The sequence below is a fragment of the Zonotrichia albicollis genome, chromosome 1, assembly GCF_047830755.1.
Source record: "Zonotrichia albicollis isolate bZonAlb1 chromosome 1, bZonAlb1.hap1, whole genome shotgun sequence".
Taxonomy (NCBI): domain Eukaryota; kingdom Metazoa; phylum Chordata; class Aves; order Passeriformes; family Passerellidae; genus Zonotrichia; species Zonotrichia albicollis.
The window spans coordinates 112427154-112447073 of record NC_133819.1 but is presented as its reverse complement, the minus strand read 5'-3'; the positions used below and the strand labels follow the sequence as shown (position 1 = coordinate 112447073).

General features: G+C 41.0%; 1 protein-coding gene across 18 annotated transcripts in view; it reads right to left on the bottom strand.

Moving 5' to 3' along the window:
* Nucleotides 1–320: 320 nt before the first annotated feature.
* The window catches only part of DTNA (dystrobrevin alpha), a 226053-nt gene continuing 206453 nt past the window's right edge, over nt 321–19920 (bottom strand). For 17 of the 18 annotated variants that reach the window (XM_074550480.1, XM_074550452.1, XM_074550423.1 and 14 more), the window contains 5 exons: nt 19755–19914; nt 15598–15687; nt 14920–15088; nt 14075–14207; nt 321–3844 (listed from right to left, as the gene is read on the bottom strand). In XM_074550480.1, coding sequence (XP_074406581.1) covers nt 3689–3844; nt 14075–14207; nt 14920–15088; nt 15598–15687; nt 19755–19914 — 708 coding nt within the window. In that variant the 3' untranslated portion in view covers nt 321–3688. Of the gene's footprint in view, nt 3845–10790; nt 10836–14074; nt 14208–14919; nt 15089–15597; nt 15688–19754; nt 19915–19920 lie in introns of all 18 variants that reach the window. The other variant, XM_026791168.2, reaches the window with a different exon arrangement.

Below are 19920 nucleotides of genomic sequence, written 5' to 3'. Positions count from 1 at the left end.
TTAAGGGGAATCAGGGGCAGGTGTTTTACAGATGGGGAACTTCATTTTCAGCCTGTGAAACTGCTAAAGATACAGAGAATTAAGAAAGGAAGAAAGAAGAAACTGCTTGGGCCACTGAAAGCAGGTGCTGCTCAATACCAAGTTCTAAGTGCTGTGGAAGGTGGTGGAGGGGGTTCTGTCATGACATGGTGGAGGAGACAAAGACTAATTGCTCGACCACAGGGACACACTTTCCTTCTCTACTGGAAAAAATGCTGTTTGGGCTCCATGGAACAAGACATTCAAAACCAAAATAAGCCAAAAATACGATGCTCCATAAATTCCTTTTAAAAATCTTTTTAATGAAGAAATAATTCCATTCCAAAATATAGACACACAATTAAATAGTTTAATCACTTCAAAATATAACATGTCCCCAGTAGGTTCCAACACACACACACAAAACAATACTGAACAGCAATACAAAAACCCCATACAATAGCAGTTCTGTTACAATACCAATGAATATCGTGACATTTTTAGTGTCTCTGCATCTGTCTCAAGTGGTGTCAAGTACAGTGTTTTAAAAATGCGTTGCAGTTAGTAGCCTCAAGATGTAACTCTTCATACTTTTTTTGTTGTTTTTTTGGTTCAAAGGTAAAAATGCCCTTTATTCTTCAGGACACTGTGGAGTGCTTGTTGTTCACAGCTCCGTCTGCTGAATTGAACCAGTGTGATCACAGCAACCCGAGGTTGCAATATTTACAAGGTCTATCTACAGTAATTGCCAAGAACCAATAAGAATGGGAGAAGGTGACGACTGAAAGTAAAGGCGGACACACTTATGATAAATTATGATGCAACAATTTGGCTCATGCATATAAGAAAATACATATTATATCACAACAAAGGCCACACACCTTTTTATGCAGTTTAGTTAACATTACTACTTACAGACAACCCATTCTCCACCTTCGCTTTGGACATTCAAGGACCCTACACATCTTCACATCCCTGTCTCCTGATTCCAAACCACTGGTTTTCCTCCAGTGACAGCAAAACCACCCGGAGCTTTGACGGTTGTGGCAGGCCATGGGTAATCAAGAAAAGGGCCATAGCAGGGACCTCTTCTCTAACTGTGTTTGTTTTAATGGCCGCAAACCACAACCAAAATAATAGTCAACAAACAGACAAAGACCAGCTGGGTGAAAATGCAGCCAGCTTAACAGTTGGGAAAATGCTTAAAATAGACATTTGCAGAGCTAAGTAAGAGGTGCTTCATCTCAGAGCTCCAGGACATAAGGGACCCAGAACTCCTAAGGGATCATCCTGTTGACACTAGCCTAAAAGAAAGGTGCTTGATTAGTCAACTTCAGTTCTTACTCCTGGTTCAGAAGCTCTTGCACTGGATTTAGGCTAGTGCATCTATTTTAAGCATGGTGACAATGAGCACGCAGACATTAAGGTGATGAGAGGGATCTATTACTTTGGGTACAGTTAAACATGACATGGGTTGAATTAATCAGCCATTGCACATAGCTGTGTTCTAGCTTGTTTTCTCCCTGTTCAGGAAATGCTTGCCTGGAATCCTGAGCTGACAGCAATGTCTACAGGTTCACTGGAGTAGCTTAAAACATGGAGTGCTAGGCACTAGTGGAGGCTAACTCATTCCTGAGAGGAGGTTGGAGGAGGGGACAGTGGAGGATATAGTGCCTGCCTTGCCAGGATGGCACATACCCAGGAGCAAAGACCAGTGACTGCAAAAATGAAAAACTTACATGAAGATATCTGGATCCCTTAGTATGCATTTGGATGTCTGAGAGCAAGCCCAGGTATGCAAGGATATACAGACAAGAGATCTGCATACATAATAAAATGATATGAAAGTGAAATGGCAGCAGCTCTTCCATACAGATACTCATTCCCTAACACATAGTGCCCAGGGAAACAGCCACGAGCCTGGAGAATGCATGCAAACAAGTGGACTTACTGGGTCGAGCTACATAGCAATTTCATGTAAACACGGCAGCACACATCCACGTCACCATGAAAGCAAGGACAGACAAGCCACGGTAACCTGCTTTAGATGGGTATCTCATCACTTGCTGTAGGCAAACTGTGCTGGTGTGAAATATCTGTATGAAACACCACTGTGTTCAGGGCTGTTAGACAGTGTCACTTCAGGTCAGCCAGGCACTGGAAGCCCAGTCTTGCATTAGGGCAGTAAAGTTACCTTGGCACAGAGGTGGCCCAGAGCTAACACTGCACAGCTCAGGCGGCCAGCATGGGACACCTCCTGGTGTCCCTGCCCTGCTGCTGCTCCAGCTGTCCCTGGCCTGGCTCTGGTTCCTCTGCACAGCAGTGCCATGTGCCACAGAGGTGCCACCTTTGTTTTGGAGCAGGGAGCTCTGGGGAGCATGGTGATGCTAGTTTGTGTCAATGCCCGCTCAGGAGTATCTGTAGGTTTGTGGTCACAGCAGAGCAAACACTTTTTAGCCAGCAGCCTCACTGCCTAACCCTGCCTAATGGCCACGTCAGTCCCCTTTCTCCTGAAATGCCTTGATACTGGAAAAATACTAAACTGGACGAAACATTCTGTAACTGTATGCCTGTCCTTTCGCAAGAACCCACTGCTCTTCTTGTGCTTTTCACTGAGCGCTATTTCTCCATCCAGCTCTGAAAGAGTCTCACCACACATTTCCAAGAGGGCATGCAGAACATCTGGTGGCTGGCTAAGGCAGTACACATTCGGAAATCAAAAGGAAACAGTTGCAAGCGCACTTTAAGCCTGTACATTTAAAGCTGAAGGCCTCGAAAATAACATAATGGTAGGGGGCAGGGAGGAAGAGGAGGGGCAGAGAGATGGAAAGAGCTGGTTTGTTGAACACATGCTGACTAAAGCTAAAACATCAATGAAACAATACCATGGAGGATTATACATAACATCAGTCAGTTCAGGGATCTTATGGCACCTGTGGTTTATAAACAGCTTTAGCAACGAGTATTTCAAAACATAGTTCACAGTTTTAAGAAGATCTGTGCTGATTTAAAAACTAGATTCTATATCATTTGAATGTCACCTTTTGTATATGATATCTATTTGGAAAAAAAATATTTACACTAACTTCTATGGCTGATTTGTTAGACTATTTTGAAAGAAACATTCCTAAGTTACACATTAGCCCTAAATTAGAGAAGTTTATTATTATTATTAATTATATTATTATTATTTTAGTACATTTTGTATAAGCCTTAATTTAAAGACTTGCAAACAAATTGCAAATATAGTCTGGTACTTTGTTTTTTGGGCTACTAGATATATACACTCAGGAGTATCATCGTTCAGTGTTAAATGCATAATTGTCGCTTTTTATTTCTCCCGTGGAAAAAAAAAATGTACAGTGTATAGTAAACCAATCTACTAAAATCTTAAAGTATTCAGAAATCAAATTTCTAACTATAAACAGTATTGTCATTGTAAACTGAACAGGTTCAATATCATGTGCAAAGGGTTTACGTGAGTTATTAACAGCGCCGCCGTGTGTGACAGCAGCACGTGCGTCAGTCTGTTTGCTTCGCCAGTAATAAGCCATGTTACAGAAGATGTAGCTAATATAAGTTAGCTTTAAACAAAAGTCTTGTTGTCAAAAAACACACATCTACAAACTACAACTCTTAGAACAAAAGTACTGTGCTACAGTCCTCAGAATTAGTTATGTGATTTTTTCGTCAAGAGACGCTGCACCTCTTGGTTCCACTCTTCTGTGAAGTTCGCAGCTGAGTTTTCTTCATCATCTGTCCGAAAGCAGCTCTCCTCATCATCAGTTCTCACGTAGCTTTCATTGTCTGTCTGACTGCAGCTTCCCTGTTGAGAAACATTTATGGAAGGTTTTTAAAAAATTTATGGAAGATTTTTTTTTTTAAAGAGTACTAGTTTAACACGCTGCATTCATGCAGGCAGAGTAAGTGAAGCCTCCGACTGCTGCTTCATTGAGAGAAAAAGGGAGCTGGCATTGCAATTCCTGTGGTTATCCCTCCAGGAGTTAAAAAAGGAAAAAAGCCATTCCACCTAGGTGAGCTATAGGTATTTGAGCTGTAAACAGCAACTTCCAGGCCATGTGGGAAGTTGGAAACTTCCCTTGTCATAGGCAAGAAGACTGTTGCCTGGTCTGCTGTGGGACCTTGGGGTAACTCAGTCTGCATTGACACACATTTGCAGCATTCCCATTTTCCCTTACACTTTCCCCCTCCAGCTCACTCTATAAATAGACTATTGAAAGTGAAACCATGGTTCATCCACCTTGTGCAGTGTTCAGCCACTTGATTTACAGCCACTCACCATCATGAGCCTCCCCTCGCATGTAAATATCTTGTATGCTTTACTGTGTCTAAGAAAAACTGCAGTTATTTGAAAGGATGATTCTGGGTGCTACAGCTCATGAACAGCCTAGTCCACTGGTGCACAGTTTCTGCTGGTGCTCCTCTGTTGCAGTGTGTTTTAAGCTTTCAGGTCCCTTCCCCAGGTGTACCAATACCCTCTTCCCCTCCCCCCCTCGTCCCTTGCTGAGTGAGTCCTGTCAATCAGGCTTAACATTCCAACAAGGCGTTGTGTGGTTGGTCAAGTTCAAAGGATGCCCCTCAGGCCTGGGGGTCATTGGCCTGTCTAGCTGTCATTCTCCCCTGAGACCCTGCCCCTCCCACCTGGTTGGTGGCTCACCTGTCCCCTCCCCTCCCCCTGCCCCGGGAGCTTAAAAGGTGAATCAGGCCATGCAGCCAGCCTTCTGTTGGAGCTCTTCCCAAGATGCAGACCTCTGTAACCATGGAATAAACGTCTGGATATTAAACCCTCCAGCAGAATCCTCTCCTTTTTCTCTTCACCATCGCCTGAAGCTTTCCTCCTTAGGTAAACGGAGTTCCTAACAAGCCTGGACTTGTTTAGAGCCCGGCTGCGACCACCAGCAAGCTAAAGGTGTCTCTGGGGTGATACACCACAGCTGCTGCCTTTGGCCTAGCAGCGAGTGTCAGACTGGCCCAGGCACAATCTAACTGGTAATATTGGGATTCACCTTCCAATACTCCTCTGTATGCTGAAGCATCAGTGAGTATGTTAAATTCCTACAGAGTATGAAGAGGCATCAAAGTTTTAGCTGGTAACGGAAAATGCTTGATAGGTTACTGCTGCTTCTTCTCAGAACAATGTCAGGATCTACAGACAGGCAATACTGCAAACTTCTGCTTCTGGCACATTTCTTGTAATGGCACTGTTTACACATTTGACCCTTCCTAAGTAAAGGAACTAATTCATTTTTTTTTTTAACTACCTCAGAGGGAAAACCAATCTGCATTGCATGAGATACAATAATCACAGCATAATATACCACTCCCCACACATGAATTCTTTCCTACTCCACTCAGACATAAAGCTGGCCTAAAAGATGGGAGATGAAATGCAAATTACTCTGGCAAAAATAGTTAAATTAAATCTGATGAATGAAGAAAGTTCAGGTAGTTTAGTTTGCTGCTTCCTCTTCCTGAGACCATTTGATTGTCTTAATTATTCAAGCACAAACACTTCTACCCCATTCCTTAATACCTAAGCATGCCAAATGGTATGATGATCTTAATTTAGTGTCTCCTTGTGCCAGATGGTTACAAAAGACAAGCATTAACATTTTGTTGATAAATGCAAAGGAAACCTGCAGTGCAAGTCTACTGAGAGTTTAATAAAAATTTCTGAGGTACATCTTAAATGATATCTTTTAAAAATCAGGCACCTGTACTTCTTAAGTCTGCAAACTAATTTGGTAATCTTAGCAAAGGAACACTGCTCTTCACAATTCAGACAAAAAAATGCAAATCAAAGGCATGGAAGAGGTCAGTTCTCAGCTGTCTGAGACTGACTTTTACTGAATCAGCTTCAGGGTTATGTAAATAATACTATCCTTTAAGGTGGAAAAGATTATTCAGACCAGCCTTTAACCCAGCACTGCCAAGCGTCACCACTAAACCATATCCCCAAGTGCCACATCCGCATGCCTTTCAAATATCTCCAGGGATGGTGACTCAACCACTTCCTTGGGCAGCCTGTTCCAATGCTTGGCAACCCTTTTGATGACAAAGTTTTTCCTAATATACAAAAATATAGGAACATGTCATATTTCGTGATGGTACCATTATAAACCACAAGAGTAAAATAGAGTGGTATGTGAAACATGGGATGCATTAAGATGCATTGACAGTAATGTTAAGTATTTGGGTTTGCTTCATATTTTCTGGATAAATTACATCCCTTTGGTGGACTGTGGGAAGGGTTATTCTAAATTCTCCCCAGGCTTCTCTCTGTTTCACAGTCAGGACTGGGATAGAGATATTTTCTTACAAGAGATAATGAGTACTAATGAACCTCAGAGCTCTAAATTCACTGCAACATTTTGGAAGTGCCAAAATTAATTCCAAGTTAAGATTCTTATGATTTTTCATGATATAAAACTGTTTCTAGACCTCTTCTTTTACTTAATCCACAGCTTCTTTTCTGTTACTTGCCATTCAGTGATTTTTCAAAAAACATCCTTATCACTTGTGTAATTTTAGAACTGAATTCACAAATTTAAGCTCCTTCTTCCTTGATAACTTGGTCACAGTTTTTTTACAGTGTTTTTTACACCTACATGCTAAGAAGAGGAGGACTTAGGGAGAAAAATAAACCAAAAAGAAAACCAAAACATAGCTGAGTGAATGTAGCAGACATTTTTGAAAATTAGTGTGCTGTTATCCTCCTGTTATTTTCAAATGGAATGGTCCAGATAATGCTGGCTTTTATGTATTTGCTCAAGAAAAAACCAAAAAAGACTGGACTAGACAGACCACGCTCTCCCTTGGGTTTTATCACCTGACATCTGATGTGTTCTTAATCTCTGCAGGGAAACATGAAAACAGAGGTTCAAAAAAAATGGCAAGAGATGAGAAATATATGAAAATGTTACTCAACATGAATTCTGCCCTGGAAAAACAGTCAAGTTGAATACATGGTATTTTAAAAGAATACATTCATATAAAACACTTGAGAGGATTTGGGGTCTTAGTGTTTGAAAAAAAATCCACCTGTTTCAATAGAAACAATTCAGTCACTTCTGCAATGGTAAATGTCTCCCCAAGACACCCAAGGCCTCAGATCCCACAACAGTTCATGTTACAAGGTTTTGAGAGAGTGGGAATGGAACTGAATCTTTAACGTAAATTATTAAATTTTGTCAAGAGAGGGAAAATCACAGTCAAAATCTGAGAACAAAACCTGCAATAAAGCCTCCTTTCTGTACTCCCTCTCAGTGGATGCCTTAGGTCTGATTTCTATTAGCTTTTCACACCTTCTCCCGTTTTAATAATGCACATACATGAATTAGGCATGACCAATTCAAATGTGTGCCAGCACTAAGGAAGCACAGATTTAGAAAAATCTAGGAAATTGTAGGTCTCGTGAGGACATGTCCACTGCATGAGTCAACAGCAACTAATTGAAGATGACAACTTCTCAACCAGTCTCTGAAATGCAAGATTTCTGCTCCCATTGGCTGCCCTTGGCAAAAAACCAAATGCTATCAAGGGGATAAAGGTAAAATAACATCAGAGTTTCACCTAATGTCAAGATCTGCCTAGTACCTGCTGAGAACAAGCTCAAATTCACTCTGCTTCTTTACAAAAAATAAAACAAGTATATTTAACATAAAATGTAAATTGAAAACATAAATAAATTATTTTCTATCTATTACTGGAATCACTTGTTCTCTTGGGAATTTGTTATATACTAGATGCTATTTCAAATCAATTCTGGAAAATTGTACATAGCACTTTTAAAGATGCAAATAGATTGCAAAAATCATCAATCAAATAACATCAACTTCAGATGAATGAGGAAATGAACAAAACTCTGTGGCTGGCCATCAGCAGCAATATCACAAGGAGCTACAATAAACTGATCTAATTTCCCCCCCCCTTTTTTTTTTTTTTTTTTTTAATAAGCACAAGCATCATACTGGTGTGAGAAAGTCTGCTGACTTTCTACTTCCTATGGCCACCTAGGGCCATATCAGCTGTATTGGTATCACTATTGAATGAATAAGGGCTTAGAAATAAAAATCTCCATGCAGCTTCTAAGCTTCAAGCAAGAGCCCAATGGAAACTGCAAAAGCACTTTAGATACTATGAGTGGTATAAACTATTTTGAAGTTATTTTTCCAGTGCTGTGAAAGGTAAGTACCAAATAAAATACACAAGATATGACAGACTTCCATATTCACAATGGAGTGAATCTTGAGAAGATCCACTTACCGTGTGCAGATGTATTTATCATAATGTACCATAATGCATTTTGTTCTTGTGGATATAGGCGAAGTGCCAAGTCCACCAGTTTTGGATACCAATTTCTGTAGGGCTGGGCTTTTCTAGCTCCTGGGAATGCTACACTCTTTGGTACTGGCCAGAGGGCTCCCCTCGGAGCTACGAAGAATTTCACTATGAAAATCTTTCTTTTTGACAAGGTTTCAAATCATTCAGGAGATGAGACAGTATCTCAGTCTCAGATATCTGCTAATTTGAACGGGATACAGATTTTCAAGAAAGCCAGGCTTCCAGGGCAGTATGTTTCCCCACATCACTATGTTAACACTACTTCCCAAAAAAAAAGGAAACCTTATATAGAATTGTCTGAGTTTTGTAATTCTAATTAAAAAGGGGTTTTTTAAATTTATTATTGCAAATTATAATTATATTCACTTATATACAAAATTTCCACTATATACGTTGTTATACATACATATTGTTGTTGAAATATCTACTTTCCTTTCACATGACCTGTTCTAAAACTGACAAATGCACCAAAACAGAGTAAGGAAACTTATTCTGCTGGCAGTAAATGTTTAGGGAACTTTACATGGCTCATGTTTTTAACAAGACTACTGAGAAAATGAATGTAACCCGAGGAGCAACGTTAGGAGAATTTTTATGAGCAATTATTTGGTGTTTATAGTACTCTGGGTATTGCAGTTTATTTGCTTTTCACATCCAGTTATTCTGCTTCAGCTGCAAGAGACACTAAGACAGATGCCTTGGAAATACCCTTTAGCAGCTGCTTTCACAAGGTACACATTTTAACAGTCAAATTTCACTGTCATCAGAAGACACAAACCCCTTGAATCAGGGTCATGTTTTACCATCAAAACTGTCATATAAATGAGGAGGTCTAGGATAAAACATGACACACAAAATTTAACAATGTGAGTTCCTGATAGAGTTGGCACAGGCTTGTTCACTGGTTTTGCTCATCTGAACATGACCCTGCCCAAGCTCCAGTGTCCATTTGATTGTTGACCTCTGCTTGCTTTTAGCTCTGGCTCTAAGGAAGAGGCTCAGTCTGCAGATCAGAATCAGATCCCTATTCTGATTTCTCCTCCCTTTCCATCCCCATCATCCCATGGTTCAGTGTCTCAGCAGGATGGACAGCACCATCTCACTGCCATCTTCACAGCTAGGCACTGCACTCTCCTGGAGAGCCAGAAATGCAGAGTCCATGGCTTCAGAGGAAGCAAGAAGAAATGTGTGGTCTCCCATTTCCTGGGCAAATGTTCAGAGTTACAGGCTACTTCACAAAAATAGATGTTGTCTGTCTTCCTGAGGAAAAACACAATTGCTGAACTTGGCAGTAACCCCACTGCTGCAACTGTGAGGTTGGCACGTGTAAGAAACATGCCCTCAATATGGTGACGTCTTGTTGGGGCTACCTAAAAACAGAGGTCAGGCAAAACTAAGGGAATAAAAAGCTGTTATATTTATTGAAGGACCTTCAGGTACATTTCAGGCAGATTAAGCCCTCCAGGGCTATACCCAAAAAATGGATGACAGGTCATGAGTTTTCACACTTTTACAAGTGTGGTTGATTTGCAAATTGGGGGTTAATTTTCCAATTACAGCTTCAGGTAATGAGGTAATTTACCCCAAGTTTGCTCAGCCCCAGCTCACTTCTGTTTACCTCTCTTGGGGCCTGAGACAGTGAGGTGTCATTGATTCCCAGGCCTAGAGAGGAATTGTTTGGTCTGACCAAAATGGGAAGACAGTAGCTCCATATGGAGTTTAGAGTTACACACTAAAGAACTGCAGGATTACAAATATATGAAAAATATAAAAACTAAAATTCTAAAGCATCAATGGGACAGCAGGGAATTTACAGATCTTGCCATATTTCTGAACTGCCAGCTTCGATCCAGTAGCTGAGTGCCTTCCACTTTTTGGGGACTTTTTAAACTTCCACAACTCATCTGAGGGCACCTCTGTGGTTAAGCAGCTGGTGGATTGCTTTCTTTAATGTTTGTGTAAGTCTTCTTTCACACACTAGAGTAGATGTTCTGATCTCATAAGAAATTATTTATTTCAGTTATCCTAGGAAGACTAAAGCATTGAATGGAATTAAACTCAGGTCTCTTGAAATGTAATCTCATTCCTTATCTACTGGACAAGGCTTCTCTGTACTGGTTAATATATTTGTCATCATCCCCAGGGAGAAAAGCCCATATTCTCACTCTGATGGTCCACAAAGGAAAAACATAAAAAGGGTGACAGCTTAACAGAAATCCTTGGGACTAGGACTAGAGATCCATAAATTAGAACTGATTCAGAGAGATTCTGAGGCATCCCAACACAGGTTAAAAGGAGAAAGAAACAACATCGCCACATACATTCAGGTGCCACAAGATACATTGCAACTGAAATGTATATTATGGGGATTAATTCCAAACTTTCTTCTAAATTATAATAATACTTACTTGAGAGGAGAGAGAAGAATATTGCACTCAACTTTGCAAACTGACCTGTAGACAACAAAGGACAGAAAACAGGAAGATGACAAATTAAGCCCGTGAGCAGCCAGGCAGTGTATTATTCTGAAAAAAGCCATGCACAAGCCTAGAAATAAAGGGAGCAATTAGGGACCCAGAAAATAAACCCAGTGAAAACTGTCTTACACAACATATCAGCAAAAGACTGTACCAAGAACAAAAGTGGAAACAGATGTGGGAGGATACACGCTGTTAGCATTTACACTTGTGCATTAAATGTGTTTGGGTTTTTTTCTGATACAGATACTTGTTATTTACAACATGCTTAAAAAAAAAGAGAGAAAAAGAAGGCTCCTCTAAGGTTTCATGTCCCTGATTTCCCTGTGTATCTTGGCTTTTTTATACTAATTTAGAGTTCAGCACAAAAATCTTTCTTGGACACAAGGTGACACAAAATAACAAGAGTGGGTTTGGGCCAACCATCTTTCATGCTACACTACATCTACATGTTTTTCTAAATGTGCTGATTTTACACGAAGTGAGACATTTAATAACATAAAAATGGTTACCAGATTGTTACTGAGGTGACCATTCTGCACCCTTAGCAGGAGTTCCTCCTTGCAGATTTTTTCAGCTGACAATTGCATTACGATAGCTACAGCTTCTGGCTTTCTTTGGCAATCCAGATGAATGCAGTGTATATGTGAGTACAAACAGTAAAACAGCTTGTAATAAATTCCAATGGTTTGATGCAAATGAGAATAGTTGACCTGGCCTCTGTTCAACAGGATACCCTAAACAGAAATTTTCCAATTTTTCTTTGTTTTTCCAAGTAGTAAGCTGTGGCTTTTTTAGGATACTCAGTGAAATTAGCAGAAAAAGGGATAGAAGAGTGAAATACCACAAATAAACAGTAAACTGCAGAGAACATCCAATGCTAAAGCACATATTCCAGGGTCAGTATACGACACACTCCAACCAGCTCCTAATCATCTTAGCAGTCCCTATTAACTTAATACCTTCTCTTGCTTCCTTTAAACCCATTCCCTATTTTAAACAGCATCATCCATACTGGGAAGGACTTCTCATGCATTGGCATTACATGCTTTGGGGCTGTGGTATCAACTAAAAATAGATTCTACTTACAAGTCACTACTGTCAAATCACTGCCTGATAGGAGCTGACAATCTCACAGACAGTAAAGTACATCATGAAACTTCTTCTGACAAAATGCTGTTAAGCAGAACTTGTCTAGAATGAGGACTTTCTGTTCCCTCAGTGAATACATTTTTGACAAAAAAAAAAAGCTTTTCCTTTCTTTGGCCAGGGGAGGAGGTGTGTGTATGGTGGGCTTTTTGTCTGTGTTTGTCCCCTGGTGGAAACAAATAACGTAAAACAATGGGGAATAAACTTCACTTGTGTGTAGCCTTGGCTCACCTAAATTCAGGAGTTTTATTCTGATGTTAACAGGGAGAAGATTTCCTCCCTTCCTCCTGGGAACGTTGGTGGAAAACAACAGAAAAACTGTTTTGACTGAAGCAAGAGTAACACCTGGTGCCATCAAGTGACATACATAACTTCTCCTGCCCTTTTTTGCAGTGCACATACATCCTGAATTTTATGCATGTACAAAATCCCATTGTAACTCATGAAACTCACTTAACACTATTGCCATATATTGCACTTCCATACTGTAATCAAATTACAGTCAAACTAGTCTGTTGTTCTTTCTAAAGAACATGGAATTTTTACCAGCAAGAATAACATTTATTATTTGATGCCTGACAGCTGGGACTATTTAGGCACCCCTTCTCTAGACTGACACCTACGTTTCATTACATCAGCAGCAACTGTTCATCCTGTTCAGAAGCTATAAGGCTGTGATTTTTAACCATTCCTATCTTGGATAAAAAGTTCTGACAATTCCCCCCAGTCACCTGCTGTTGCCTTAGTAAATGATCTAAAACAATCCTGCTCCTTTTGTCATGTCCTTAAAGACCTTTGCAATGAAATTACTTTTGGCAACCTACCACAGGAATGTAGCAGGTCTCAACAACAATAACAAAAAGATGTTCACATCAACCTCAAAGTTACCTCAAATTTTGACAAGACTCAGTGAACTTTTACAAGACTAACACATCCTAGCAGCTCTACAGAAAAGACCAAAAGAGAAGCCAATCTTCATTACAACACAAGCCTGTCAGACACAGATTGTCTCTAAAGTGACCAGCACTGAACAGTAGAGAAAAATTACCAGAAAAGAAAGCTAGATTTTATTAGCTCCTAGAAAACAGCAGTATAAAGAATTGCTGCCCATAAAGTGATTTTGAACCTCATTGGCAGACATCTGGCCTCTCAGAACATGTCTAATGTGGTTTTTGTACCCCATTTAATATGTTCTTTAGAAGCAAGGTCCAAATTTGAGCCGATAACCATGTGGAACAAAGTTATTTTTGCTTGCTTCAGCTTTGCTCCCAAATAACTGAACTAGGTTTTCCCTCTTATTGACACTACTTCTAACTTTATAAGAAGTAATGTATTTTAAATTCAGATATTCCAAGTCAGAATAACTGAAAACATGGCAGAAATCTGCAACATCAGGTAGAGGTGGAGACCATGATGCAAATATGGGCATCTACAGAATTCCAGCTCCCCCTGGCATATTTGCTTTGCTCAGACTCTTAAACAAATGCCCTTTTAAAGCTTTCTCAGGGAGGTGTTTAATAACAAATCCCCAGGCTTCTCTGCATCAGATGCTTGCTGAATACTTGGTTCTCTGGGATACAATTCATTCCAGACTCTTTTCTGTACCTCCAGATTCTGACAAAGACAGTAATACAGACTGTACCTGAGCTTCAGTTCACACTGGAGAAACCCTTACGAATGTTTCTTGCTATAGGAGAATAAAAACAAAGAAAGGAAATACCAGGACACCTTGACACCACCAACCAGTAATTATGGTAAGTGGGGAATGAGCTCTAAGTGACTTTGTGGGCATGGGCAGAAAACAAGCTCAGAGGCAGTTCTGTCCCACCTGGTTCCCTGGTACCCTTATGGATCACTGCTGCTTCAGGCAGTGTGGTCTTGCTGGATATGCACAAGGGCTGGATGCATGTGTGTCTGTGTAAGGGTGGCAGCAGCTTTTGGAATGTGACTGCTCTGGTAACCCAGAAGAGATCACACCCCAGAGCCCAGGGCTGGTTAGATGGCTTGAGGGCCATCATCCTTTCTCACTGATGGAGAAACAGGGGCAGTTGGTGTCCTTCTCCCACCTGGTATGCCTCATCCTGCAGCTTCTGCTTCAGGTACTCCTCCATTTTCAGTTCATTCTCCAGCTGGCGGACAGAGTCATTCTCATAATTTTCATCATCTGCTCTGACATAGGGGTCTCCATCTTCTGTAACCCTAAAGACAATTATTAATAAATAGCCTCCTGAGATGACTAACATTCAGAGTCAATAAAACCTCCCTTTATTGTAATCTATGAGGACTGTGGGATACTTTCAGTCTAACCACATGCTCCACTAGTTAGTATTTTCCTGGCAGCTGAGAACACTTCTGTTATTTCCCTCTCTCACGAAGTACACCAAAGGGCATATTCTGCTGAAGGCATTCCCCTAAGAAAATGAGTAACAAAAGTTCTCAACAACTTCATACAAAGAGGCTGAACTAAAAATAACTAGAAAGATGCCTAGTCTTTAAACGGAAGGATCAGGTTGAAAAATTGAGTAGGTCAATCAATGAAAAGCATTCTGTCTTTTCCATTTACACATTTCTCCTTTTCCAGTGAGCCCCAACAGGTCCCTCAGTCTGGATAAACAGGGAATAGGACTGCAGGGCATGTTTGGGAAAACAGCTGTCCAACAGCATCCATGCTGCTTGAGTGCTCCAGGCTGGATGTGAGACAGCTCACTCCTGAGGGAGTCCTAGGTTCCAGGCTTTATTGTTTACAGAGCCCACTACTATGTAACCACGAAGCAGTCCTCACTTGCATTTATGCTTTTTTTTTTTTTTTATAAACCCAAATAATTGAGAGGGAGAGGAATTCCTGCATGCTGCACACTGTTTTCAGAGGAGGAAGGAAGAGATCAGGAGGAGGTGCCGGGCAGGTACCCACATGTCACTGCGGATGGAGCCGGTGGCAGCAGCGCTGTGGATGTATCCCGGCTTGCGGGCGTGGATCTGGGCCAGGAAAGCCTTCTCAGATGTCGGGGATGGAACCAGATCATCAAAATGAGTCCGGCCAAACTCCGAATCCACATTGCTCTCTGTCTCGCTGCCCACTTCTGAGAAGCAAAAAGTCCCATTTAACTTCCACAAAAGTACACTTGCCTATTTCTTTAAGCATTTCTTTGCCTTCCCAACCAGGAACACCATCTCCTTGTAGTGATTAAAAGCATATTATTCAACTTCTATTAGCAAAATTTACAGTTTTCTTTGTGTGGTGGGACCAAATAATGAAACTTTTGCTTATCTCAGTTATTAGGTAGGATATTTTAATGGTAATACTACAGACTGCATCTTACACCAGGTCCTGTATGATCTATGCTAAATCTAATTTCTAAAGAGTGAAATCTCACTCCATGTGGAATCACAGTCAAATTTTTCACTGTATCCAGCTGCACCTCACATCCATGGCTTTGAGAACTGCTGAGTTCCAAAAGCTGTTACTTAGGGATTTTTTTAACAAAAGCATAAAAAGTTTTGAAGATACATATCTTCCTACTTCCCACTTTTTTCATACAAATGTAAGATGTCACTGTGGCAACTATTCCCCCTCATATGCCTCACTCACCAGAATTTAGTTCTTTTACCAAAGAAGACATGGTGTTGGTGATTGAATCTGCTGCCACCAGCAAATCATTTCTTAAGTTTCGTCTCGCACCTGAAGCAAGGGATGGACAAAGCACAAGTTACCATTATTCACATGACATATGTTTTACTGTTGAAAGCAGTTGTGACCCCTCTGAAAACTGTCATTGTGAATATTCAGGATATCAAAGTCCTTGTGAAGGGCACGTGCAGAAGAGTTCTCTGCAGAATGGGCTCATTTACTTATGCTGTATGCAAAAGCAGAAGCCAATCCTCATGCTTCATTTAATCACAATGCCAGATATGTGGAAATTATTCATTGCCATCAAGCTTGCATTTGTGTGGTGACACCAGCAGACCAGGCCTGGAAGATTAAATCCAGCGTGAACTCATTTACAGTGCCTGTGGGGGAGGAGGGAAGAAATGAAGTGTTTTCTCCAGGTTCCCAGAGCTCAGTTTAATGACACCATTATTGCCAGATATTTGCCAGATAATTATGGCAAATGTTGAAGAAACGCACTTGACCTCATCCTTCATGAAGACTATATGGATTTCTCTCCTCTGCTCCCTCTCAGTCTCTCCTGCAGCTCAAGGACTTTCTTGTATATTCTATAATTTACTGCCTCTCTCTCTCCTTCTCCCCAGCCCCCCTTGTTGTTTTTTTTTTTTTTAATAAAGGAAGCACTACTGCTTCTCTAAACAGCCTCAGGCTGCTTTTAAACTCTTTCTAATAATGCATCCAGAAGTGTTTCCCTGCTGAACCTGGCAATATTCCCTTAACCATCAATCATGAGAGATTCTTGGGAGCTGCATGGAATACTCCTTCTTTAGGAGGGGTCTGTGGGTAACATGTGCTTAACTCCCTCAAATCCCAAACACAGATACTATTGTTGAATAGCTGAATAATCAATATATTCCACAGAATCACTAGTCTTCCAAATGCAATTATTTACAGGAATTGGCTACTGTAGATTTTTTAATACTTGCTGAATGCAAACCAATACATTTAAAAAAGTTTCTCAGATCCTGAAGAGTTTTTTTTTTTAATGTATCCATTAGTAAATAGTTACTGGAATGTAAATTATAGTAGTTAAACTCTCTCTTACACACACAGACAACCACTCCCTCTCTAAAGTCTTCCCAAATTTATACCTCTGAACTATTGCAAATGTTGTGAAAGAGAAATGGAAAAAATGAAGAGAAAATGTTCTTTAACCATGGCTTGTCTGCATTATGTGTGCAGATCTCTGTTGGTGCAGCAGAGAATGGAGCTATAAAACCTCAGCCCAACCCCCTCACAAAGTCATATGTCAAGATGTGACAGAATGCTGGCTTCAAGTTCTTTGGCTTTGACCTTCCCATCTAGAGCTTGCAGTAAATAATGACACAAGCCTACGTATTTATCAAAGGCAGCAGTTTTAAAATGTGATCACATAACTTCTTATATTGCTTTTGATCTTGAACAGAACACGTTTTTACACTTAAAATGCATTTGCCTGAGGCAGACTTAGCATTGTTTATGGATATTTTATTATTTATATATTATAAATAATATTATTTATCTTACTCTTAACTCTAGAAGAAGCTGTCCCATAACAGCATAGGAGCTAGGGCTCCATATTTTTGCCTGTCTTGATTTTTCTCATAGCAGAAAAAAAGGAAAACATATTGCCTGTTTTTCTTTTGCCACAGAAAATGAGATTAGCAGCAACCTGTTATGTTGGGACCAGCACTTATGCCTATGTTCAATACCTGAATTGACCAGTGCTATAGGACAATGTTCTTGATTGCATTACAGATTCAACCTTGTCAAAAAATACACACAAAGACATAATTCACAGGAAAATCAAGGGGAAGGGTGCCTGAGAGGGCTGAACTGGGTTCCTGGGAAGAAGCATGCCTCCACTGTGGCAGAGGAACTTCTGAGCTTACATTTAAACTTATGTTTAATTTGTGCTGGGTAAAGAGGGGAAAAAACTTATTTGGATCATAGAAATGTGTCATGGTTTGACCAGGAAAAAGTTGAGAATTCTGAAAAGCTGTGGTCAAACCAATGAAGGTTTTGGGTTTGAGACTGGCGTCCAGTGTAGCCAGTGAGTTTTGGACACACCTCCGAGAATACACAGGGGTTAAAAGCAGAGCACTGCCCTGGCATTTCCTCTTTTAGACACCGCGGCGAGGAGTTCAGATCTCTCTCCCCCGCCCAGCCTGTTGCTGCTGGGCGGGGGAGGGGCCAGCCATGCGGTAAGGCCTGGACAGAGATAGTGTTGAGGGAGCTTCGAAGATGGAAAGGTAGGGGAGCCCCAAGAAACATCGGGCAGCCAGCCCCCCCCCCCCCTCTCCCCCCCAGGAGAGCAGCCAGCGAGAAGGGGGAGGAAGACTGCCCGGCCGCAGCGGCAGCGTGTGGGCAGCATGCGTGAGAGCCGTTCCGGACCGACAGACAGAGACTGAAAACTTTTAACCCTTTCTTGCATGATTGGAGCCTTACAAAAATGCTAATCCTCCTCGAAGCTGAATAAGAAGAGAGACGAGAGATGAGATGACTTAGCTCAGAAATTGTAGAGATGATTAGATAAAGAGAGATGATTTAGAGTAGCCTGTTAGCTAGACTTTCTCTTGTAGCCATGGACTCAGTTGTTCCTGTGACACAGACTGCATTTAAGGGGAGGCAGTGCCTCAAAACCAGGAAGGTTCATTTGTGAAGACCCCCCGGCCCCAGGAAGTTAGAAATATATAGGAGGGACAGTTGTCCCAAAAGCAGAGACTGTGCCTTTTTAGAGTGAAACAAAGCATCCTTGAAAGACCACCCTAAAAGCAGCTCTGGCCATGTCTCAGTGGTGAGAGCACTGAGCATGGAAAGAACATGTCACAAGCAGCAGAAATAGACTTTCCGAGCGGTGCCGAAGTGACAAGGAAGCATCCGAGATTTCAGTGTGTTTCCAGAAGCCTATGGAACAAGAAAGACTCCGTTCCTCTTCATAAACTGCAGTTTGAGTATACTAAAGTGTCGTGCCGAGCTGAGCAGTTAGTATTTTTGAGAGAATGTATTAGATTGAGAAAGTCAGAGAGTGGGGAGGAAGAAAAGTAGTTTTTGTAAAGTTTTCAATTTTTTTCTTTTCCTTATAGTCTTTCCTATTTTTTCCCTGTAGTTTTAAGTAATAAAGTGTTATTAATGTTTAAGTTGGAGCCTGTTTTGCTTATTCCTGGTCACATCTCACAGCAGACACCAGAGTGAAGCATTTTCATAAAAGCACTAGCTCTGTGCCAAGCTCAAACCATAACAAAATGCAAATATGCAAATATTTTAGAGAGAGCAGATTAAAAAATTAGGAGTATTTCTTCATTTAGACAACACAGACTACTCACTTTCTGTTATTCAACATAATAATTTAATTTATGGCCTTAGAAATTCAAAACAGGTTAAAATGTATTCTTACTCGAAAAAAGAGTGGGAAGGTGATGACAGTTTTCTGGAAATGCAAGTAAAGGGTTCACCTAGACTTTCAGACTTGATTCCTGTCGTGTCTAACTGGACCCTTCTCAGGCCCAAGGCAAAAAGACAAGGGACAACAGTCACAAATTGCATCAAGGGATGTTCCAACCAGATAGAAGGACAAGGAATTTACACAATAAGGACGGTGAAACACTGCAACAGAGAAAACGAGTGACAGGAGCCATCCAGAACTCAGCTGGTAAATGTCCTGAATGGTTTGATCTCACTTTGAAGCCCTCTTTCTTGGGGCAGAAGGACACAGTGACTCACAAAAGCCCTTTCCACCTGAACTAATTCTATGATTTTATAATTTACTTCCAGCAAAGTCTTTTTTTTAAAACAGACTGACAATGCCTGCTGAGGTCAATAGCAATTTTTCTGGTTAACAGAGCAGTGATAAGAAGGAATCAAAATTCCTTCTTACCTCAAGCTCTATTAATTGCCATCATTGTCCAGTTTCTGCTACTTGCTTGCTTTGATGGCTGACAAAGTTGATTTTCAATTGCAAAAAGCAGTCATCACAGACATTTTTTGTTTTTTATTGTTTCATTGTATGCATCTCAGAAGCTCATTATGTCAGTAAAACCACAAGAAATAATGATTCTCCAGTCTCCAGGCGCCTCGGAGAAGCTGTTAGCGAGACTTACTTTGCGCAAAGGCTTCCTGCACATCTCCTCCCACCCCGGTCAGAGAGTCCTGAGGCGCGTGGGTCGGGGTGGAGCAGGCAGAGGCAGACCTGATGGGCATGGGGATGGGCCGGCTGATGGTGTGGCTGGGCGAGGAGCGCGGGGAGCCCGCCCCCTGCGTCTGCAA